Consider the following 24,730-nt stretch of genomic DNA (forward strand, 5'->3'; position numbering starts at 1 on the left):
AAGCCTCTCATTCTAAGCTGACGAACAGGCAGGGTGAGATGCGGACCACGCCTCGATTTCAGTTCTCATTCAACCAATCACAAACAGACGTCCGGATGATGACGTTACTTCCTGCAAGTCTCAACCAATGACATGTGTCCTGTCATTAGCAGACAGCAAGGCTGATGGAACGCGGAATGTGATTGGTTTAGAGTGTTAGAAGGGGTGGGGCTGCTGGACAGAGCCTGTTCGCCGGTCGGTGAGGTGAGCTGCGCCACGTGAGTCAGCGGGTTCCGTGCTGACAACACGGGAGGGCAGTGACGTCACTTCTAGAAGGATCCCTACGTGCCTGACGGGGTGACCATGCCGAGGAAGCAGGAGGTGGAGGACGAGGAGGAGCGGGGGAAGGAGAGCGGTGAGTGCAGCTGGGACTGCAGGGGTTCAGCTGGAGGAGCTGTCTGTCCCCGCAGTAAAGCCGCCTTGTGCCCCTGTTGCTGTGCCTTCGCTGCTGGTTGGATTCGCTGTCCATTCGGTGGAAGTGACTGCAGACTGCAGCGCCGCTCACGCCTGCGGAAACGTACCTGATGGCGCCCCAGACGGTGTGAAGCTGCTGGACATGAGGGGGCGCTGTGGTGGGACATCACTTTATGATCCTCTGCTGACCCCTGGGTGCCCGGGCCGTAGTGCTCAATCCAACGCTGTGCCCTGGGCGGGCGGTGCCATGCTGTGAAAACGTAGAAGGGGATGCGGTGCTCTCCATCGAAAGAGGGAAGCGGTCCCAGAGCTTCGGCTCCCCATTAATACAGGGGTGGTATATCCCAGAGGCCCCCCACCGGTTGTGCGGGGATGGTAGATCCTAGTGATGGCTTCCCCACTAATCATACAGTGATGGTGTGTCCCAGATGTCTGACCCCATCTCCTATCTCCCCACACCTCACCCGTCTCTTTGATCATGTGATGATTGTTCATCTTAGTGAAGGTTCCCCCCGTCGATCGTACAGAGATGGTACATCCCCGATGTCGGATACCCTCACCCCATCATTAGTTGATGGTACATCCCAGGTGTCGGAATTTCTCCTCCCCTCACCCCCCTGATCATTAGTTGAGGTTATATCGCAGATGTCAGACCCCCCTGATCATTAGTTGAGGTTATATCGCAGATGTCAGACCCCCCTGATCATTAGTTGAGGTTATATCGCAGATGTCAGACCCCCCTGATCATTAGTTGAGGTTATATCGCAGATGTCTGACCCCCCCCCCCCCAACGGATCATTAGGTGACGGCGTATCGCAGATGTCGGACCCCCCCAACGGATCATTAGGTGACGGCGTATCGCAGATGTCGGACCCCCCCAACGGATCATTAGGTGACGGCGTATCGCAGATGTCGGACCCCCCCAACGGATCATTAGGTGACGGCGTATCGCAGATGTCGGACCCCCCCAACGGATCATTAGGTGACGGCGTATCGCAGATGTCAGACCCCCCCCAACGGATCATTAGGTGACGGCGTATCGCAGATGTCGGACCCCCCCAACGGATCATTAGGTGACGGCGTATCGCAGATGTCAGACCCCCCAACGGATCATTAGGTGATGGCGTATCGCAGATGTCGGACCCCCCCAACGGATCATTAGGTGACGGCGTATCGCAGATGTCGGACCCCCCCAACGGATCATTAGGTGACGGCGTATCGCAGATGTCGGACCCCCCCAATGGATCATTAGGTGACGGCGTATCGCAGATGTCAGACCCCCCCAACGGATCATTAGGTGACGGCGTATCGCAGATGTCAGACCCCCCCCCAACGGATCATTAGGTGCCGGCGTATCGCAGATGTCAGACCCCCCCAACGGATCATTAGGTGACGGCGTATTGCAGATGTCAGACCCCCCCAACGGATCATTAGGTGACGGCGTATCGCAGATGTCAGACCCCCCCAACGGATCATTAGGTGACGGCGTATCGCAGATGTCAGACCCCCCCCAACGGATCATTAGGTGACGGCGTATCGCAGATGTCAGACCCCCCCCAACGGATCATTAGGTGACGGCGTATCGCAGATGTCAGACCCCCCCAACGGATCATTAGGTGACGGCGTATCGCAGATGTCAGACCCCCCCCAACGGATCATTAGGTGACGGCGTATCGCAGATGTCAGACCCCCCCAACGGATCATTAGGTGACGGCGTATCGCAGATGTCAGACCCCCCCAACGGATCATTAGGTGACGGCGTATCGCAGATGTCAGACCCCCCCCAACGGATCATTAGGTGACGGCGTATCGCAGATGTCAGACCCCCCCAACGGATCATTAGGTGACGGCGTATCGCAGATGTCAGACCCCCCCAACGGATCATTAGGTGACGGCGTATCGCAGATGTCGGACCCCCCCAACGGCTCATTGGGTGACGGCGTATCGCAGATGTCGGACCCCCCCAACGGATCATTAGGTGACGGCGTATCGCAGATGTCGGACCCCCCCCTTTCGATCAGTAGGTGACGGCGTATCGCAGATGTCGGACCCCCCCCCCCCCCCCCCTATCGATCATTAGGTGACGGCGTATCGCAGATGTTGGACCCCCCCCATCGATCATTGGGTGACGGCGTATCGCAGATGTCGGACCCCCCCAACGGATCATTAGGTGACGGCGTATCGCAGATGTCGGACCCCCCCCTATCGATCAGTAGGTGACGGCGTATCGCAGATGTCGGACCCCCCCCCCCCCCTATCGATCATTAGGTGACGGCGTATCGCAGATGTTGGACCCCCCCCCATCGATCATTGGGTGACGGCGTATCGCAGATGTCGGACCCCCCCTATCGATCATTGGGTGACGGCGTATCGCAGATGTCGGACCCCCCCTATCGATCATTGGGTGACGGCGTATCGCAGATGTCGGACCCCCCCAACGGATCATTAGGTGACGGCGTATCGCAGATGTCGGACCCCCCCTATCGATCATTAGGTGACGGCGTATCGCAGATGTTGGACCCCCCCCCCCATATCGATCATTAGGTGACGGCGTATTGCAGATGTCGGACTTGGGGCTGTTCTGCATGGCGGGGCGATTCAGGGGTGGGAAAGGGACTGTTCTGTTCGGGAGGACATCGGCATCTACTAACGTCTCACCCTGTTTTCTCCTTCAGATAAAGTGGTGAAGAAAGGCAAGAAGGACAAGAAGGGGAAGAAATCGGTGAGCGGCCGCTCTTATGTTCTGCTTATTTCAGGTGGCGTTGGTGAGGGAGCGCTGCAGCAGGGGCGACGTGGTGTAGGAGCAGCAGAGGTGGAGTAGTGGCACGTCTCTTCCGTAGAAGTCAGTGCAGTCCGGGAAAACTAAAAACACAACTCGGGGCTCACTGCAGCAAAACCCTGTGGTTGTCATCCCTAAAGAATGTTTCTAAGTGTCCCCATGCTGTGCTTTCTCTCACTATGTCAGCAGTGCGGGACGATGGGGAATGGCGAGGTGATGAATAGCATGCGGAGATCGATCAGGTGGCTGCAGTTGCAAATATTTGTGTTCTCTGTAGTCATTCACCAGTCTGCTCCATGTAGGTCATGTGATGGTCCCGGGAGGATGACTGATCTGCATTGGTCATGTGATGGTCCCGGGAGGATGACTGATCTGCATTGGTCATGTGATGGTCCCGGGAGGATGACTGATCTGCATTGGTCATGTGATGGTCCCGGGAGGATGACTGATCTGCATTGGTCATGTGATGGTCCCGGGAGGATGACTGATCTGCATTGGTCATGTGATGAGGCCCGGGAGGATGACTGATCTGCATTGGTCATGTGATGGGTTTCGGGGGGTGACTGGTCTGGGTTGGTCATGTGATGGGTGCCGGGGGGATGACTGGTTTGCGTTGGTCATGTGATGGGTCCCGGGGGGATGACTGGTCTGCGTTGGTCATGTGATGAGTCCCGGGGGGATGACTGGTCTGCGTTGGTCATGTGATGGGTCCCGGGGGCATGACTGGTCTGCGTTGGTCATGTGATGGGTCCCGGGGGCATGACTGGTCTGCGTTGGTCGTGTCATGGGTCGCGGGGGCATGACTGGTCTGCGTTGGTCGTGTCATGGGTCCCGGGGGCATGACTGGTCTGCGTTGGTCGTGTCATGGGTCCCGGGGGCATGACTGGTCTGCGTTGGTCGTGTCATGGGTCCCGGGGGCATGACTGGTCTGCGTTGGTCGTGTCCTGGGTCCCGGGGGCATGACTGGTCTGCGTTGGTCGTGTCCTGGGTCCCGGGGGCATGACTGGTCTGCGTTGGTCGTGTCGTGGGTCCCGGGGGCATGACTGGTCTGCGTTGGTCGTGTCGTGGGTCCCGGGGGCATGACTGGTCTGCGTTGGTCGTGTCGTGGGTCCCGGGGGCATGACTGGTCTGCGTTGGTCGTGTCGTGGGTCCCGGGGGCATGACTGGTCTGCGTTGGTCGTGTCGTGGGTCCCGGGGGCATGACTGGTCTGCGTTGGTCGTGTCGTGGGTCCCGGGGGCATGACTGGTCTGCGTTGGTCGTGTCGTGGGTCCCGGGGGCATGACTGGTCTGCGTTGGTCGTGTCGTGGGTCCCGGGGGCATGACTGGTCTGCGTTGGTCGTGTCGTGGGTCCCGGGGGCATGACTGGTCTGCGTTGGTCGTGTCGTGGGTCCCGGGGGCATGACTGGTCTGCGTTGGTCGTGTCGTGGGTCCCGGGGGCATGACTGGTCTGCGTTGGTCGTGTCGTGGGTCCCGGGGGCATGACTGGTCTGCGTTGGTCGTGTCGTGGGTCCCGGGGGCATGACTGGTCTGCGTTGGTCGTGTCGTGGGTCCCGGGGGCATGACTGGTCTGCGTTGGTCGTGTCGTGGGTCCCGGGGGCATGACTGGTCTGCGTTGGTCGTGTCGTGGGTCCCGGGGGGATGATCACTTTCTGCTTTTCTTCCATTAGTTCTTCGAGGAGCTGTCAGCCGACAATAAGCAGGTTCAGGAGGAGGAGGCCGCCAAGGAGCGAGAGAAGGAACAGCAGCAACAACAGGTGGGATACTAAGTGAGATCCCAGGGGGATGGAGGCTGTACAGACTCACTATATCTGCAGCTCTGGATGTGATTGGAGTATAAGATAATGTGTAACTGATGATCTGTAGCCTGCGGTTTGGGGGTCTCACTGTGCATGAGGTGCGGCTCGGGATCACCTGGATAAGAACAGTACTTATGTTAGTAAAGGGAGGGGGGTCCTAAAGTCTGATGGAGGGTCGGCTGCAGAGATCTCACTACTCCTCATTGATCATGTGAACATCCTGGGCCTTGTAGTCTACGCAGACCACTGTAGTATATATACGTAGTCTGGTCTCTTCCGTAGCTGCCCATTGACACTTGGTCTGCAGCGCCCCCATCCTGGATGTGACTGCTGAGTCTTATAACTGTCTCCCTGTTTCCTCCCACAGCAAAAGAAGAAAGATAAAAAGAAGAAGGATCGGAGGAAACAGAAGGGAGGGGACGATGATGATGATGATGACGACGAAGACCGGGAGATCACAGAAAAGCTAAAGAAGCTGTCGGTGCAGCCGAGTGATGAGGAGGAAGAGTCAGGTACATCCGCAGTGTGCAGTATACTGTACTGGTCGTGTGTTATACTCCACAGCTGCATTCACAATTCTGCTGGAAACTGTCAGCAAGTGGACACAGCTCTAACAGCTTAGCTATAACGTAAGGGTGCAGCGGCTGTAGAGAGCATTTCCCAGAATGCAAATTATCAGTGCAGACCCTGAATAAGCCGGAAAAGGGAATGCTGGAAGATTTCAGCTCTGAAGCCTCAACTTTAAATTGCCAAATAATGGTGAGAGATAGATATATGATGGATGAAATCGGAGAAACTGCTCTGGGAGACGCTGGAGGTTGAGCTCTTGGGCTGCACCCTGTCTGATGCTTTATCTTCTGCCGCTGATTAGATGCTGCTGGAGTGTCACTATATGTTGGCTGCAGCCGGCACCACTTATCATCCTGCCCAGCGGGAGCTTTTCTTCTGGTTGTCGTTGGTAAATGCCGTTCCAGTAACTTATGTCTCTTCTGTTGCAGACCCTGTCCCCGCCCCCCGCGGCAGAAAACAGGTACGTGGTTTCATCTGGAAGAGTGAGGGTTTTGTTCACTGACTTTCCCCTATGCGGTTTCTGCGGTAAAGTTCCTTTAATCCGGCGTCTGGCAGGCTTTCTGGCTAATGAGGTGGAGGGCAGATAATCTGTTAGACTCCGCCCATACCGCAGTATCCAACATTTGTCTTTTTAAAGTTTTCTTGGACTGGACTGCTGATGTAGCCTCAGGATTGGCGGTCAATAGTTGGGGTCCATCACTTGGGATCCCCACCGATCAGCTGATGACACTTGGATGAGCGCTGCGGCTTCTCAGGCCTGTGACGTCACACTCATCGGTCACATGACCAGAGAGCAGCTTGGTCTACTCAAGTGAAACTGGATTGAGTTTGCTATGCAACATACAGCACTGCACTTGATATACAATGAAGGGGCCGCAGTAGTCACACAGAGTCCTGAGCGGCGGACCCCCACTGATCTCGGGGTATGTTCACATTTAGCGAAAATGCTGCAGATTTTCCACAACAAAATCTGCAGCATTTCTGCATCAGAAACGGTCCTAAACCGCACCATGCGGTGAACCTGTCCTGATATTGGTGAGCTATTCCAAATGCAGTCTTGGACAACCCCTTTTAAAGGGGTTTTGTCATTACAACAAAACCCCGTCCACCTGCTCGGCCCAGCCTAAAGTAAAAAAAGGGTGCATACTCACCTGTCCTAGAGCCCGGGAAGCAGCTGACAGCCGCCGCAGGTATCGGCGTCGACTTCTGGGTAGATGGCCCGTCGGAAGTCAGGTGTCATCTGCGGCCAATCAGAGTCTGCAGCGTCACCATACATGTTTACCAGGAGTATGTATGGTGACGTATGTACAGTTACGCAGTGACCTCCCATTGGCCGCAGATGACACCTGACTTTCCCTGGGCCGTCTACTTGGAAGCCGCTGTCGACGCGCTGGCGGCGGCTCTTAGCTGCTTCCTGGGACTCCAGGACAGGCAAGTATGCCCTCCTTTTTTTTTTTCTTTTTTTACACTTTAGGCCAAGCCGGTTTTTATCATTCACTGATGTCGCTGTTTATCTTGCAGCCCTCAGGGAGAAATATTTTTGCTGCGCTTGGTAGTGATGACAGTGAGGAGGAGGAGGAAGAAGAGGAAGAGATGACAGCAAAAAAGACTAAAGGCAAAGTGAAGGTAATGAAGGACAAGCGGCTCATCTGCCGCCCGATCAGCATGACTCTGAAAGCTCGCTGTATATATTAGATGAATGTCAGCCGACTCTCTAATGTGTGTGGAGTGTCCTGACAGCGGATGTTAGTCAGGACGGGGGTTGGAGGGTAATGCCGAATCCTGTGTTCTTACAGGAGATAAGCTGCCACCACAGTTCAGGCCTAGGGAGAACGTGTGGGCTGTGGGGGTGAGGACAGAGGGGTCTGGATGCAGCTTGTTCCTTTTTCTCCCCATAGGGAACACAATCGGGTGGGGGTGGGGTGAGTATATAACTTAAAAAAAAATGTAACCCTTATAAACTGATCTGACAGGAAGAAGAGAAAAAAACAAACAAGAAAGGAAAGAAAAATGATGGCGGCAAGCTGAAGGTAGAGCGGCGGGTGCAGGAGGGCAATTGTTTCGGCTTCTTTCTTCCTCTTACTGTTCACTGTTCTTATTTCAGCCACCCAGTGAGGAAAGTGAGGAGGAAATCCCAAAGGAAAAGTCAAAGGGCAAAGTGAGTATGTGAGTTGGCCCCTCCCCCTGCTGGGTAGTGTCTGATGGGGGCTGGCAGTTGGCCCCTCTTCCTGCTGGGTAGTGTCTGATGGGTGTTGACAGTGGGCCACCCCCCTGCTGGATGTTTGAGGTAGCTCCCATTCTGTGTGGATGACCTGATAGGACAGCGATATTTGTGTCCCTGACAGAAGCCTGCGCCCAAAGCTCCGGACCTCAGCGACGAAGAAGAGAAGAAACCGAAGAAGAGGGGAAAGAAAAATGACCCCGGCAAGCAGAAGGTAGAGCGTCGGGTGCAGGAGGGCAACTGTCTCGACATCTTTCTTGCTCTTACTGTTCACGTTCTTATTTCAGCCGCCAAGTGAGGAAAGTGAGGAGGAAAAACCGAAGGAAAAGTCAAAGGGCAAAGTGAGTATGTGCCCCTGATGGGTCCTGACAGTTGGCCCCTCCCATTGGTGGGTTGTCCCTCCTTGGGTCCTGACAGATGGCCACTCCCTCTGCTGGGACATGGCTGTTGGCCTCTTTCCCTGTTAAGTGAAGGCAGTAGCTCCCATTCTCTGCGGGTGACCTGATAGACAGCGACATCTTATGTTCTTGACAGAAGCCTCCGCCCAAAGCTCCGGACCTCAGTGATGAGGAAGAGAAGAAACCAAAAAAGGGCAACAAGAAGTCAAAACCGCCGCAGGTGAGCGCGACCGGATATGTAACAGACCGCAGCTGATTATAGAAGCTCTTACACGGGTTCTCTGAGACGTTAATATGGATGACCTATTTTCAGGGTAGGTCATCAGCGGTCGATCGGTGGGGGCTTGGTGCTCAGGTTCCATGGCAGCTTATATTGGGCCCTGTTTCAATACAGACAGAGCTGGAGGCTGACTGCTCCTCTGTGCCTATTGCAGCGGCCGGCGCTGGTAATGCTGGCACAGCTCCCATTTGAGTTCCATGCCAAGCCAGGCAGCTGCACTAGTGATAGAGCTGTCCGTTTCCGGCTTTATGCCCACCAAAATCTGCCCAGAAAACAGCTGGACAAGTCATCAATAGTAAGGTCTTGGACAATCCCTTTTAAAGGGGTCTCCATTTGGGATCTCCTATTAGAGCTCCTGGACAGGCTCTCCACCTTAAACACCCATAACGAGGGGAGGGTCATAGATTCGCTATAATGTTGGGTAGTAATAATTCTGTGAGTTCCTTTACCTGCGGCTGCACTGTTCTCTGACGCTATCCGCACTCTGTATGTACAAACTGGTTTTCTTTGCTGCTTTCAGAATCGCTTTGATGTTGTGGATGATGATGATGATTATATGAGAAGTGCAGGATCTGAGGACAAGGTGAGTGTGGCACAGGAAGACAGTGTCTGGTGGTCTGCCCTCGTAGAGCTGCGGCGGACGGTCACTGTGCTGCTTCCACTCTTGTCTGCTGTGACTCGCGCCACCACTAGAGGGCGCGCTCTGTATGACATAACCAATCCGCTCTATTTATTGTATAGCTGTATGATAAATGTGGGTCTGTTTGTAGAACAGGGGCCCCTAGACCCAACCTGTGAAACGCAGCTACATCCAGGCGGAGGAATGTGCACAGCTCTCCATTGACTTCTATCTGGCTACTTCCCTATAAAGATCTGAAAGAAGCAGACAGATATTAAAGGGGGTCTCCGGTAGTAGAAAACACATCTGCTACTTCCCCCAAATCCAGTGCCACCTCTGTTCGTGGGCTGCATCAGGTATTGCAGTTTGTTCCTATTTACTTGGATGGACAGATGTGGCACTGTTTTGCTCTAGATCGGTCCTCAGGGACCCCCAACAGGTCATGTTTTCAGGATCTCCTATAGTAAGAACACCTGTGGCAATGTCTGAGGCACAGACAATAATTACATCATCTGTGCCATACTGAGGAAATCATGAAAACATGACCTGTTGGCGGTCCCTGAGGACTGGAGTTGGGGAACACTGCTCTAGATGAAGGTATACAGATTAAGGCTGCAGGGGGCCCCTTCTAAATGCTGTGATGGGGTCCTTTTATTATGATCTCCTGATCTGACACTTGGTTTGTTTCACAGTCGGCTGATGAGGAGGCAGAAGGGAAGGCTGCGGCCGCTGACGACGCTTTTGCCAACTTGAGTAAGAAAGAGAAGAAAAAGATAAAGAAACAGGTGAGAAGATTCTCTGCAAGTCTGATGGGAAGCAGCTGTTATCCCTTTAAATGCCACTGTCAATTCTGAAAAGTGTATTTAAATGCCCGAATCAGTGTTCGGGGTCCCAAATGCACCCACCACCTCATGATGAAATGTGAGGTGCTGTTTGCTTGTCATGGCTGCCTGGGGCTTCCTGCAGGCCTCCAGGGTTGCCATGGCTGATGGCCTATGAAGCTATGCCTGTGAACCGTCCTGATAGAAGGTGGTATAATTCTGCAATGCTATGGTATTGCGTTATACTGCATCAGCGAGTTCAAGTCCCTCATGGGGACTAAAAAAAAAAAAAAAAAAGATGTAGATAAGTTTTAATCATTAGAAAAGATAAAGGGGTATAAAAGTTAATAAAATCAATACAAAAAAAACCCCAAACTACTTGGTATCGCTGTGTCCTTAATATTGCGATCTATCAAAGTAACATATCATCTACCCTCCACATGAAACATCATTGAAAATAAGCAACGCCAGCATTGTGCTTTTCTTGGTCACCCGGTCTCCAAGAAAAAATGTAATAAAAAAAACAAAGTTTTTTTTATATGTACTTCAAAATGTTACCAATATAAAACAGGACCTCCCACAAAAACAAGCGCTCACACAACTGTCAACGGAAAAGGCAAGTCATGGCCGCAGAAAATTTTATGTTTTTTCAAAGATATCTTATTTTTATTTCTTTTTTTTGCATTACTACTATTTAAACTTTGTATCGCAGTAATCGTACCGACCCGTAGAAGAAAGTTTTCATGTTGTCTTTGGCGCAGTGTACATGCTGTAAAGAGAAAAAAGGATTCCACATAGGTAGCAGGATCGTGGGTTTTTTTGTTTTTTTCTTTCCGTGTTTCGCTCCACTTAGAAATGTTTAAAAGTTTTTCAGTACGTTATATGGTATATTAAATAGTACTAGTGAAAAATATAACTCTTTCCGCAAAAAAACAACAAGCCCTCATACAGCGACGTTGATGGATAAATAAGGGTTATGATTTTTTTGAAAGTGGGAAGGAAAAATCGAAACTGAAGAAGAAACAAAGGAAAGCTGCTGTGTCATTAGGGGCTAAGATGACTTGACACAGCAGTGCTAACAGCCGCCAATCGCCACTGTGCTGGGGGACCAGTCACAGCATTTGTACAGAAAGGAGGTCGGTTTATCCTATAAGCAAGAACCAGCGTTGAGCTGGCAGTTGCTGCACCATCATTTTTGTCAGTCAGTGCTGTAACTCTACAACACTCCTTTTCCCAAGTTGGTCCTCTTCGTCGTTCCTCTCTGTTGTCTGACAACTCTGATGAACCCTCAAGAATGGCATCCCGGGACTGTCACCGCAGCCGCCCCTGAAACCTCTGACCCACATGGATAAGAATCCCTGATGCTTTGGTCAGTGATCGATGGCCTTCCCTTTATGTGCAGTCACACAGAGCTGTCGATCGCTGATAGAGCTGCTCACTGGACTATTAATGCTGTTGATCACTAATAGCTCCGCCCACTAAACTGTTCAGCTTTGAATGAGCAGAGATATAAATGAATAAAATACAAGTTCTACTAAATCTGACACCCTGATCGAACTGACAGACTCCCTTTAAATGGTGTAGAGGAGAGGTTAGATGAGCAAGTACTCATCATTTCACTCCTCGTATGTGACAGAGATCAAAGAAGCTCTATGCTTAGGCCTCATGTCCACGGGGAAAATCAGATCCGCTACGGATTCTACATGTAGAATCCGTAGCGGGTCCCTCCTGCCCCGCGGACATGAGCGCTGAAAATAAGAATAAATGAGGATAAACTCACCTCCCATCCGCTCCGTTTCTTCTCTGCGTCGCGGCCGGATCTTCATTCTTCGGCCGGCGGATGAATTCGTCTCGCCGGCACGTCGCCGACGTGCCGCGCGCATGCGCCGGGCACATCCGCCGAGCCGAAGCAAGGGAGATGCGGCCGTGAGGAAGAGAAGACCTTCCCGTCCCGCTGCGGGTGAGTAAATGCTTTTAAATTCCTATTTTAGGTCTCCCGCGGATCCGGACGGCTTCAATAGAAGCCCGCGGGAGACCCGCATGACAATGGAGCATGGTCCAGATTTTTTTCATGCTCCATTTTTTTTTAAATCACTTTTATTGACGATCCGCGGGTATTTATCTACCCGCGGGTGGTCAATGCATCCCTATGGGGTGCGGATCCGCGCGCGGGAGAAGAGTTAAAATCCGCTGCGGATTTTAATTCTTCTTTTGCCCGTGGACATGAGCCCTTAATGGAGGGATGATAACATGAAGAAAAATTAATGGCACCCCTCCCCCGGGACAGGGGAATATACAGAATCACAGATTTTCTCTGCACACACTGACAGAAAACTGGCAGCTTTAAAATCCGTATTGTCAACCCCACTTCAAACAGCTGCGACTCTGGTTCTATCAGAACTTCTGTTGCGCTTTAGGTCTCATTTTAAGGCCAAGGATCTTGGCTATAAAGCTGACACTTCCTAATTCTCGTGTATCGGTGTTACAACTCATCGTGGCGGGTTTTTTCTTTTTTCCTTCTCGCTATATAGATGGATTATGAGAAGCAGGTGGCCGCTATGAAGAAGGCAACAGCAGCAGAAAACGACTTCTCCGTGTCACAGGCGGAGCTGTCATCACGTCAAGCCATGCTGGAGAACGCCTCTGATATCAAGGTACGTGCAGCCACGTTGGGCACACGCCTAGTGCGGTATTTCTAGGCATCACTCACTTTCTGTGTAAAAGGAATCGGGCGTTTTATATTTTGAGTCACTTCAAAGAAGGTTTCTTGATCTGTATCGTTTAGTGAGCTGGCAGGCAGTGTTGTCATAGGGCTACTTGCTGGAAATGGACTGCCCTGCCATCACATAGGCCCTTTAGTTTTCAAGACTTCTGCTTGCTGTCAGTTGACCCATTGTGCTCACACAAGTGCAGGGCGTGTTACAGCAGGGGCATTCGCATCTACTGACCTCCACATCTGCTCGAATGTTACAGCGGGGGCGCTCTCATCTACTGACCCTCACATCTGCTCACATGCTACAGCGGGGGCGCTCTCATCTACTGACCCTCACATCTGCTCGAATGTTACAGCGGGGGCGCTCTCATCTACTGACCCTCACATCTGCTCACATGCTACAGCTGGGGCGTTCTCATCTACTGACCCCCTCTGTTCGCATGTTATAGCGGGGGCGCTCTCCTCTACTAACCCCCCACATCTGCTCGCATGTTATAGCTGGGGCGCTCTCCTCTACTGACCCCCACATCTGCTCGCATGTTATAGCTGGGGCGCTCTCCTCTACTGACCCCCACATCTGCTCGCATGTTATAGCGGGGGCGCTCTCCTCTACTGACCCCCACATCTGCTTGCATGTTATAGCGGGGGCGCTCTCCTCTACTAACCCCCCACATCTGCTCGCATGTTATAGCGGGGGCGCTCTCCTCTACTGATCCCCACATCTGCTCGCACAGGCGCGGGGGCGTTCTCGTGTAATGACCCCACAATTTCCCACCCCCAATCTGATCACACGGCTGCAGGGCTGTTACAGTGGGGATGCGGTGCACTCATCTACTGACTCCCGCATCTGCTTACATCTGAATGTAAACTCCATTTACTGACAAGCAGCATGCAGAGATATTGAAGCAGTCCCCAAATCCCTTTTCCTTGAGTTCCTCTTCATCCGTTTTTTTTTCATGCAAGTTTTATTCTTGATGTTTTCTCTTCAGCTGGAGAAGTTCAGTATTTCTGCGCACGGAAAAGAGCTGTTTGTTAACGCCGACTTGTACGTGGTCGCGGGCCGCCGCTACGGTCTAGTAGGTCCTAACGGGTGAGTGCTGAGTGCTACCTGCTCGTCTGTCTCTTGGGTGGGTTTTACTCTCGTGTTTTCTTCTATCAGGAAAGGGAAGACGACGCTCCTAAAACATATCGCCAACCGGGCCCTGAACATTCCCCCAAACATTGATGTGTTGCTTTGTGAGCAAGGTAAGGTGAGCTGCACATTAGGGCACCGCCGTGCGCTGTCCGCTTACCACTGCTGTTTCTTCATATCCGTCTCGCCTTCTGCGCGCAGAGGTTGTGGCTGATGAAACTCCGGCGGTCCAGGCGGTTCTCAAGGCCGATACCAAGCGCCTGAAGTTGTTGGAGCAGGAGAAGAGGATGCAGGCCCGGCTGGAGAAAGGAGATGACAGCGTAGCAGAGCGGCTGGAGAAGGTAACCTGCTGAGTTTGGAGGGACAATGGTGGATCCTGCAGCAGGGGGCAGCACATGACTGTATACATTATACGCTCATCCAGGTGTATGAAGAGCTACGAGCCACCGGAGCCGCCTCTGCAGAAGCCAAGGCTCGGAGGATCCTGGCTGGTTTGGGTTTTACACCTGAGATGCAGGATCGGGAGACCAAGAGATTCAGTGGAGGCTGGAGGATGAGGGTGTCACTGGCCAGGTAAGCACACCTGCCTGTATTTACTTGGTCTGGTTTGTATATTTGATCATGTCAGCGCTACACTGTGAGCCAGCCATATGCTATTTTCTCTTCCCCTTTCTCATTTTCCTGTACCTGCACTCCAGTGTCTTCTCCATATTCCTCGTTGCAGGGCACTCTTCATGGAACCGACACTCCTCATGTTGGATGAACCAACAAACCATTTGGATCTCAATGCTGTCATTTGGCTTAACAAGTGAGTTCTCCCCCCCCCCCCCCCCCCCTCTCCCCCCAACCCTATACATGCAGCGGCAGCTCCATTATATACAGTTACAATCAAATCCCCCCCCCCTCCATATCGAACATTACAAATGAGGATTATTTGCCTGATTTACAAACTTGCACCTGGTTTTGCAAGAAAAAAAGAAAAGCATGTAAATATCTGCACACAATATAACAAGCGGTTTCTCCAAATTCTCCACAAGACGCCCCTTTTACTGACTCCTACAGTGTTAGAATTATCCTCTTCATGACGAGTGTCTTTAGTACTTAGTAGAGCCCCTTTTGCTGTTGACCTCCTGCAGACGTGAGGTACAGCCAGACTGCAGCTTCTGACGGCGTTCCTGAGGAGTCTTACCCCGCTCCTCATGGGAAATGGCCTCCGGGTCACTAGTATTCTTGGGTTTGTATCAGGCAGCCGCCGCCTTCACACCCCGCCAAAGATTTTCTTTGGGCTTCAAGTCAGACGACTGACGCCACTTCGGACTCTTGCAGGACTTCTGATATGAAGTCTTGGTGAACTGTGAGGTCTGCTGGGGGTCATTGTCTTGTTGAAAGCTCCAATGACGCCCGAGCCTCAGCTCCCTCATAGAAGGCCTGATGTTTCCTCCTAGGATTTCTGGACACTTGATGGAATCCATCTTGTCGTCCGCACACTGCAGGTTTCGAGCGTCAGCGAGCCACCACCAGGCTTCACTAGGAGGGAGGGGGGGGTTCTTCTCAGCGCTTCATTCTTCCTCCCCCAGACATATTGCTCATCCAGAGGACCAACAAGTCCAGTTTTGTTTCATCGCTCCACAGAACAGAATCCCCAAACCTCTGTGGTTTATATATGTGGTTTTCAGCATATTGCAGGCAACTTTTCTTGTGCTGTCTTGATGATCTTCAGCATTTAGTATGCCCTTTAGGGCTTTTACCCACTAGCGTTTTTTATTTAATGCTGCAAAATCGCAACGTTTTTTTCAATGGGACGTTCTAATGTTTAAATCGCATCGCACAAAAATTTCAAGTTTTGTACTTTTATGATTTTTGTGCAATGCGATTTTCAACATTAGAAAGTCCCATTGAAAATAACGCAGTGATATCGCAGCAGCCACCAGATCTTGCTGCAGGTCTTTTGCAGTCACAAGAGGGTTTTGACCTCCTCCCTCCTCAGTAATCTGGTAATGGCGCCCTCTTTCTGCCATGTCCAGGTAATGCAGCCAGTGTTCCTGTAACTCTGAACTTGTGAGCTGCTTACAGCTGTATCCTTAGGAGCATTCAGCACTTGTTTGTATTCTTTTCCCTATTTGTACAAGGCAATGATCTCGTCTATAATTTTTTTGGACCTCTCTCTTAACCATATTTCTAACGTGCAATGAAACGTCAGTCAGCAAAGTCCTCACCAGTCCATGTGTCTGTGTTTTATCTTAAGCACACCCGATGTAACTAATGAAGCTTCCGATTAGTGTCATCAGATGCTCTTTAGACAACACTTGTTTTGTAAATGTGGCTCTTATGAGAGAATCTATTCAGGGGGTTATTAACTCTGAGACTGCAGGCGTCAGTAAAAGTGGTGCAACTGGAGAAACCCCTTCTTGGTTGTGTTTAGATATTTATGATCTCATTTTGTTTTGTTTTTTTGTCTTTTAAGACAACTGGAAGATTGTAAATTTGGCAGTAAACCTAACTAACAATAGGGGAATAATTTTGATTGCACTTATATGTTGTCGTTTTGTGGGCGGCCGAGGACGTGCAGATATGCGGTGATGAGATGTCTGTCCTTAGAACCTCTAAGCTGTCTCCTTGATATTTCTCCCTCTCCAGTTACCTCCAGGGTTGGAAGAAAACACTCCTCATAGTGTCCCACGACCAGGGATTTCTGGATGATGTGTGTACAGACATAATGCATCTGGATGGACAGAAGCTGTACTATTACCGAGGGAATTACAGTGAGTGCCCGAGGGCTGAGCGGCGCCTGAGTGACTGATCCTCCCTTATATACGTGCAGGTTCTGATCCCATCTTATTGTCCTTCCAGTGACGTTTAAGAAGATGTATCAGCAGAAACAGAAGGAGCTGCAAAAACAGTACGAGAAGCAAGAAAAGAAGCTGAAGGATTTAAAAGCCGGAGGGAAATCTGCCAAGCAGGCGGTAAGAAGCCCCTCCAGTATTGTAGTCCATGCGGAAGGATGGTTCAGACTTGGGATGGGCTGTGTCTAACACCCAGCATCCCCTTTAAAGGCTGAGAGTACCACATGACACACATGAGATGCTTATTGGTAAACTTCCCCTTTAAAAGACCATCCTGCTCACATTCTCGTATTTATCACCTTCAGGAGAAGCAGACAAAAGAAGCCTTCACACGAAAGCAGATGAAGGGTCGGAAGAAGAATGCAGATGAGGAGAGCAACGAGGCAACAGAGTTACTGAAGAGACCAAAGGAATACACAGTGAAATTCACCTTCCCGAACCCTCCGCCGCTCAGCCCTCCTATATTGGGCTTGCACGGTAATGAGAACAGGTACTTGGTTCTGCTCCATGTCTTATACCAGAAGTGCGAGACCCTGATCTGTGTCTTGTCTCTGCAGTGGTGGATTTTGGCTACTCTGGGCAGAAGATGCTGTTTAAGAACCTGGATTTTGGCATAGACATGGATTCCAGAGGTGAGGCTGCGTGAGCCCTCTGACCCATTACTAATGACACCGCAGTCAGCCCTTTTAATTCTGAATTTAACTCCCATCGCCTCAGTATGAAGCACAAAAAACATATTCATGTTAAGGTGCTTTTACACAGAACGATTAACGTTTGGACTCCCGCAATCCAGCGACAATCTGAACAATGATCATTCAGTATAAATGCTGCCCTGATTGAATGACAGATAAAACTCATTTGCTTCTCGCTCGTCGTTCAGTTTCTGAATGCAGAAAGCTGAACAACGCATCATTGCATGTAAACAGGCAGTTGTTCACTTATGAATGACAGCCTGTTTACTCCCTTCAGTCAGCTTGGCCCTGTGTAACAAACCCGTTGGGCATCTCTACCAGACAGATCGTCCATTGTATAATACTCCCCCCATTGTACAAGAATATAACAACTATAATACTGCCCCCCTATGGACAAGAATATAACTATTATAATACTGCCACCTATGTACAAGAATATAACTACTATAATACTGCCCCCTATGTACAAGAATATAACTACTATAATACTGCCACCTATGTACAAGAATATAACTACAATAATACTGCCCCCTATGTACAAGAATATAACTACTATAATACTGCCCCCTATGTACAAGAATATAACTACTATAATACTGCCCCCTATGTACAAGAATATAACTACTATAATACTGCCCCCTATGTACAAGAATATAACTACTATAATACTGCCCCCTATGTACAAGAATATAGCTACTATAATACTGCCCCCTATGTACAAGAATATAGCTACTATAATACTGCCCCCTATGTACAAGAATATAGCTACTATAATACTGCCCCCTATGTACAAGAATATAACTACTATAATACTGCCCCCTATGTACAAGAATATAACTACTAGAATACTGCCTCCTATGTACAAGAATATAACTACTATAATACTGCCCTCTATGTACAAGAATATAATTACTATAATACTGTTCCTGTATACAAGAATATAACTACCATAATACTGCCCCCTATGTACAAGAATATAACTACTATAATACTGCCCTCTATGTACAAGAATATAATTACTATAATACTGTTCCTGTATACAAGAATATAACTACTATACTACTGCCTCAAATGTACAAGAATATAACTACTATAATACTGCTCCCCTATGTGCGAGAATAGAACCACTCTAATGCTGCCCCCTATGTGCAAGAATAGAACTACTTTAATGCTGCCCCCTGGGGATGATAATTCGGCTCTTACTAATTGGTGGGTTTTCATATATGATTCTTGGTCTTTTCCCCCGTTCCTACTAGTTTGTATCGTTGGCCCAAATGGAGTGGGAAAAAGTACTCTGCTGCTGCTGCTGACGGGTAAACTGACCCCTGTGAGTATCGGGCGGCGGCTTTCTCTTTAATAATCGCATTTTGCTGCTGGAATTTTAATAGTTTCCTTTTCATCTTCACAGACAAAAGGAGAAATGAGGAAAAACCACAGACTGGTGAGTATCGCGGTCTGCGGATGGTGCCGCTGCCTGTTCTCGCCCCTCCTCTGTAACTCTGCATTATGTCGTCTTTCGGTCCCGTAGAAAATTGGATTCTTTAATCAGCAATACGCCGACCAGCTGAACATGGAGGAGACGGCGACGGAGTATCTGCAGCGCAACTTCAACCTTGCGTATCAGGATGCCAGGAAGTGCCTGGGGCGGTTCGGTCTGGAGAGCCATGCTCACACCATCCAGATATGCAAGCTTTCAGGTGACTGGCCCCCGACTCGTGTATTATCAGCTTTTACACGGCTTGTTGATACTAACTTCAGCGTATAACGCTTGTATTCCAGGGGGGCAGAAGGCTCGCGTCGTCTTTGCTGAGTTGTGTTGTCGGGAACCCGATGTTCTCATTTTGGTGAGTCCATGTGGACACCGGTGTGGGTCTTGTATGTAGACGAACCAGTAATACTCACCCTGTCTCTTCTGCCCCCTGCAGGATGAACCCACAAACAACCTGGATATTGAGTCCATTGATGCTCTGGCTGAAGCAGTGAATGACTATAAAGGAGGTGAGCGCACACGTTCATGTCTACAGGAGGGTGAGATCAGTAGGAAGGATGAATTGTTGCCATTAAATCAAGGCCACCTTGGCACAGAAGATGCCAATGATCTCCCCTAGATGGGGCTAGTCAGACGGCTTCCCACATAACCTTATAGGGTATACACACTGTGACTACCCGCTAAGAAGCAGCGGCTCTTGCAGACACTTTGTTTGTCCTTGTACTACTTAGTTAAACGATCACGTGTAATGTTCTGCAGGAGAAATGAGCTGCTGACGTCAACTGTTGGCCACGGTCTTTGGAAGCCATATTGTCACCATGGTTCAATGTGCTGAGACAGACCCTTTAAGATGATTGGTAGGGGGGTAGTCCATTCTGCTGGACTGTTGCCTTGTGATAGGACACTTGGGGGGGGGGGGGGGGGGGGGGGCCTTGTACATGGGCCACAGGATAGGGGATAATTTTTCAGTTGGTGGGGTCGGACCACTAGGACCTCCACAGATCCTGAAGTGTGGGCCGCGGCGGTCACACATGCACACTGCCGCTCCATTAATGTGTGTGAGATGGCAGAGTTCAAGTACTCATATACTTCTGGTTGTCCCATAGAAATGAATAGCATGGCGGTGTGCCTGTGCATCGGGGTCCTGTTTTCAGGATTGGTTGGGGTCAGAGTGGTCGGGCTAAAAGTTGTTCCCTATCCTGTGGCCGGGCAATAACTTTCCATTAACCCCTTAGTGACGAGGCCTATTTTGGCTCAAAGGGCATGATTATTTTTGGCGGGGGGATTTTCATCTCCTCTGTTCAAAAGCCACAACTTTTTATTTTTTCTATCTACATGGATGAGGCTTGTTTTTTGCAAGATCAACGGTAGTTTTTAATGGCACCCTTTTTGGGTGCATATAATGTATTGTATAACTCATTGTTTTTTGGAGGGCAGGGCAAGAAAACATTAATTCTACCTTTTTTTGTTTGTTTATTTACCAGTGATAATCATACAACATAAAAATATAAATCTCCTCTAAGGGTCGGTACGATTCCAACAATACCAGAATTATAGATTTTTACTTTTTAGGTTTTTCCACTTTTGCACAATAAACTCCTTATTTAGAAAAAATATAAATATTTATTTTTTTAAGTTATATATTTTTTCTGTTGACGAAGCTCTGTGAGGGCTGGGATTGGTGTTCTTAACGATCGTCACTGTTGCAGCGAGAGGCCAGCTGTCCATCATGGCCGGCTGCCACTATAGATTCCTGCACCAGCTCTAGGACGTAAATTTAAGTCCAGCTGAGGAAACTCCTTCCCAGCCATAGCACAAACCTATGTCCTGGGACGGGAAGGGGTTAAGCAGTTCATATATCTTGCTTACATCGGGTGCTGTGTTGCGGCACAGGACACCCTCCATTCCTAATCATGTCTCCTCTTTGTATAGCGGTGATCACGGTCAGCCATGACGCTCGCCTCATCACAGAGACCAACTGCCAGCTGTGGGTTGTGGAGGACCAGACTGTGAATCAGATTGAAGGTGACTTTGATGACTACAAGAGGGAAGTCTTGGAGAGCCTGGGCGAGGTAATAGTCAACAAGCCCAAAGAGAAGGAGTGACCGGCCATACCCAGCGTGCCAAAACCACCTGTCCGGATCTTGGTCCTTCTATAAGACGTGGAGGAGTGATGGGATCCTTCAGATTTTTACATCTCGTTTTGCTGCCTTGTTGTTGCAGAGAAGATAAATAAATATTTATATACTAGTGGAGGCGTCTGTGCGTCGTGTTCACGCTTCACCCACCATGGATTTCATTATAGGATGTGCAGTTATATGGTAGTTGCCCTTGGTGGAATGTGATGTTGGGGATGGAGCAATCTGCATCTTTCCTGTGTATATACAGCTGAATTAAAAGGGGTTGTCCAGTTATAAACTGCTCCTGGCCTATCACCTTAATAAGCCATCATTGGCAGGGGTATTTCACCTTGGACCCTCACAGATCAGCTGTTTGCTGGGTCTGTGTTTTTATTCAATGAGCGGATTTCTGCAGGAAGAACACTGCTCTATTCCCACTGCAGTGGCCAGGCTTGGTATTGCAGGCCAAGTTCCCATTCATGTCAATGCAAGCTGTGCCTGCAATACTACATCTGGCCACTGCAGTGGGAATGGAGCTGTCTGCTTCCTGCGGAAATCTGCTCTGTGCACCAGTCCAGCTAACAGCTTATTAGCGGGGATCCTAGGCAATGGAACACTGTCAGTCTCCTATTGATGACCTATCCTGCTGCTACACCATCAGTAGTTTACAACAAAACAACCCCTTTAACATTGATCTGTCTGGTCATTAGAAGGAAGATGTTTTGGTGGTTTGGGCTTTTTGATGCATACAGGTGCAGCATTTACTGTACGAACCAGCGTGCTGCTTTGTAGTATTCACCTAGAATGCCTACACTACCTGCATTGTGTGGGAATCCCTTGTATTAGAATGGCTGCGCTACTCATGGTGTACGAATGATTGGCAGTCTACACTATTAAAAAACGTAGTGCGCAAAACGCTTGGCAAATGCATCTGTACACTGTAGCTATTCACATCTACAAGTAGGAGAGCATTGCGGCCTCTTAGGCATGTGATATCACGGTCATTGGTCACATGGCCTGACAGCAGCTCAGTCCTGGTCAACTGAATGGGACTGAGCTGCAATACCAGGTACAGCCACTATACAATGCACGACGGTGTGCCTGGTATAGACTGAAATTTACATCCGTTCTCGGGCAAGCAGAACTGTCATTTCAATCAGCTGGTTAGTGGGGATCTGAGCTGCAGACTCCCACCACCAATCAACTATTGGTGACCTATGCGGGGACGAAGGAATCCGCTGTGACAGCTGTGGCAAAAGTCCCCGGCATTCTAGCCCATTGCTTTCAATGGGATCGGCACGGCTTTCTCCCAATAGCTAAGATATAGCTATTCATGAATGAATAGCTAAGGGCTATGTGTGATTGGCTGAACGTTCAGCCAATAGCTAAGCAGTAGCTGCTATTGGCTGAGACCTCAGCCAATCTGCACAGCCCTTTCAGGAGGCGGGGATTTTTAAATCCCCGACTGCTGAAAGAGCTTAATAGCAGTGCTGGGGAGCCAGCAGGAAGACGCGGCTGAGTGCAGGAGAAGTGAGTAAGAATTTTTTTAAATTTTTTTACCACTTATTGATGATTAGCGGGGAAGGGCTTATATTTCAAGCCCTTCCCCGATAATCATTCCGCGGGGCTTGGCAGAAAGCAGTGCTTTCAATGTGATCGGCAGCAGCATTGAAAGCAATGGGCTAGAATGCCGCGGACTTCTGCCACAGCTGTGACACAGGATTCCTTCATCCCGCGGGGATGAAGGAAACTCCTGCCACAGCTGTCGCAGACGTCCGCGGCATTCTCCCTATGCTTTCCATGGGGCTAGCGCTGCTGTCGCTGGCCCCATTGAAACCACTTGCGATATGCCGGTTCTATACCGGCCTCTTTCTTGCGCTGCGATGCGAGAGTTCTCTCGTGCTCTCGCAGCGCAAGAAAGAAAATATCGCCAGTGGGTGGGAGCCCTAAAAGACACCTATCCACAACCTCAAGCAGTCACACTCCAAACTCCACTATGCTGAAGACCAAAGAGCTGTTTAAGGACACCAGAAACAAAATTGTATCCCTGCACCAGACTGGGAAGACTGAATCTGCAATAGGCAAGCAGCTTGGTGTGAAGAAATCAACTGTGGGAGCAATAATTAGAAAATGGAAGAGATACAAGACCACAGATAATCTCACTCGATCTGGGGCTCTACGCAAGATCTCACCCCGTGGGGTCAAAATGATCACAAGAACAGAGAGCAAAAATCCCAGAACCACACGGGGGAACCTAGTGAATGACCTGCAGAGAGCTGCGACCAACGTAACAAAGGCTACCATCAGTAACCCACTATGCTGCCAGGGAATCAGATTCTGCAGAGCCAGACGTGTCCCCTGCTTAAGCCAGTACATGTCCGGGGCCGACTGAAGTTTTGTTAGAGAGCATTTGGATGATCCAGAAGAGTATTGGGACAATGTCATTTGGTCAGATGAAACCAAAGTAGAACTGTTTGGCAGAAACACAACTCTGCATGTTTGGAGGAGAAAGGATGCTGAGTTGCATCCAAAGAACACCATACCTACTGTGAAGCATGGGGGTGCCAACATCATGCTTTGGGGCTGTTAATCTGCAAAGGGACCAGGACAACTGATCCATATACATGAAAGAATGAATGGGGTCATGTATCGTGAGATTTTGAGTGCAAACCTCCTTCCAGCAGCAAGGGCGCTGAAGATAAAACGTGGCTGGGTCTTTCAGCAGAACAATGATCCCAAGCAGACCGCCAGGGCAACGAAGGAGTGGCTTCGTAAGAAGCATTTCAGGGTCCTGGAATGGCCTAGCCAGTCTCCAGATCTCAATCCTATAGAAAACCTTTGGAGGGAATTGAAAGTCTGTGTTGCCCAGCGACAGCCCCAAAACATCACTGCTCCTGAGGAGATCTGCATGGAGGAATGGGCCAACCTTGTGAGGACTTGCAGAAAACGTTTGACCTCTGTCATTGCCAATAAAAGATATATATATATATATTACGGACCAAATACTTATTTTCCACCATAATTTGCAAATACCGTAAATTAGTTAAAAATCAGACAATGTGATTTTCTGGATGTGTTTTCTCATGTTGTCTCTCATAGTTGAGGTCTACCTATGACGTCAATTACAGGCCTCTCTCATCTTTTTAAGTGGGAGAACTTGTACAATTGGTATCTGACTAAATACTTTTTTCCCCCAGTGTATATTCATAGAGTATAAGAAACAAAAACATTGCTGTCTCAGACCCTTACATTTGGAAGAGATCAAACTTTCTTTTCATCCAAGCTCCTCAGCCTGTAAACCACTTCTGCCTCCTCTCGGCATCCTGTTAAGTAGATATTGTACAACGGTCGGTGCTAATTACTTCCATGAGGCGTGTAATCCGCATCCAATCTCTGAAAAAAGCCTCTGCAATAGTTTCCTCACTTCACGGTCCAGTTCTTCCCACAGAAGTTGGGTTGGGTTTAGATCATCTGATTGTGGCGGCCATTCCATTACTTTGAGTTCCCTCTTCCTTCTTCACCAGGTCGGTCTGGCAAAGCCTCGAGGTGCTTCGGGTCTTTCTCTTGATGCACTATGACTCTGCAGCTGCTCTGATTTTCCCTGCAGGGACTGTGTGGTGAACAAGGATTTTGCAGTCGCCAATGGACTCCCTCCACCATAGTAAATGTCCCCCAAACCATTACGGACCCTCCACCATGTTTGATGGTTGGTGTATCACAGTTGGACATCTTTTTGTCCACCGAACATCTTATATATATATATATATATATATATATATATTTCTTTTCCCACTTCTCAGCTT

At 49.6% G+C, this 24,730-nt stretch overlaps 1 protein-coding gene across 1 annotated transcript; it reads left to right on the forward strand.

Annotated features, from left to right (window-relative positions):
* Positions 1-191: 191 nt before the first annotated feature.
* On the forward strand, positions 192-21,057 carry ABCF1 (ATP binding cassette subfamily F member 1). The gene is made up of 29 exons (XM_066581556.1): positions 192-394; positions 3,129-3,175; positions 4,901-4,987; positions 5,397-5,541; positions 6,028-6,059; positions 7,121-7,225; positions 7,573-7,629; positions 7,704-7,757; positions 7,945-8,034; positions 8,108-8,161; positions 8,355-8,438; positions 9,019-9,081; positions 9,810-9,902; positions 12,470-12,592; positions 13,641-13,741; positions 13,811-13,896; positions 13,985-14,124; positions 14,208-14,356; positions 14,508-14,591; positions 16,421-16,545; positions 16,634-16,746; positions 16,932-17,103; positions 17,184-17,258; positions 18,575-18,645; positions 18,727-18,759; positions 18,847-19,015; positions 19,098-19,162; positions 19,244-19,316; positions 20,740-21,057. Exons 1-29 carry the CDS (start codon positions 343-345, stop codon positions 20,910-20,912), a joined length of 2,715 nt encoding a protein of 904 aa, XP_066437653.1. The 5' UTR covers positions 192-342; the 3' UTR covers positions 20,913-21,057.
* The last annotated feature ends 3,673 nt before the right edge of the window (positions 21,058-24,730 follow it).

The sequence above is a fragment of the Eleutherodactylus coqui genome, chromosome 10, assembly GCF_035609145.1.
Source record: "Eleutherodactylus coqui strain aEleCoq1 chromosome 10, aEleCoq1.hap1, whole genome shotgun sequence".
Lineage (NCBI taxonomy): Eukaryota > Metazoa > Chordata > Amphibia > Anura > Eleutherodactylidae > Eleutherodactylus > Eleutherodactylus coqui.

Excerpts from the sequence above, each read along its gene's own strand:
- ABCF1 (XM_066581556.1), top strand. The coding sequence starts at position 343 with ATGCCGAGGAAGCAGGAGGTGGAGGACGAGGAGGAGCGGGGGAAGGAG. Across the intron at positions 3,176-4,900 it reads ACAAGAAGGGGAAGAAATCG|TTCTTCGAGGAGCTGTCAGC; the intron begins GTGAGCGGCCGC and ends TTCTTCCATTAG. Across the intron at positions 7,758-7,944 it reads AGGAAAAGTCAAAGGGCAAA|AAGCCTGCGCCCAAAGCTCC; the intron begins GTGAGTATGTGA and ends TGTCCCTGACAG.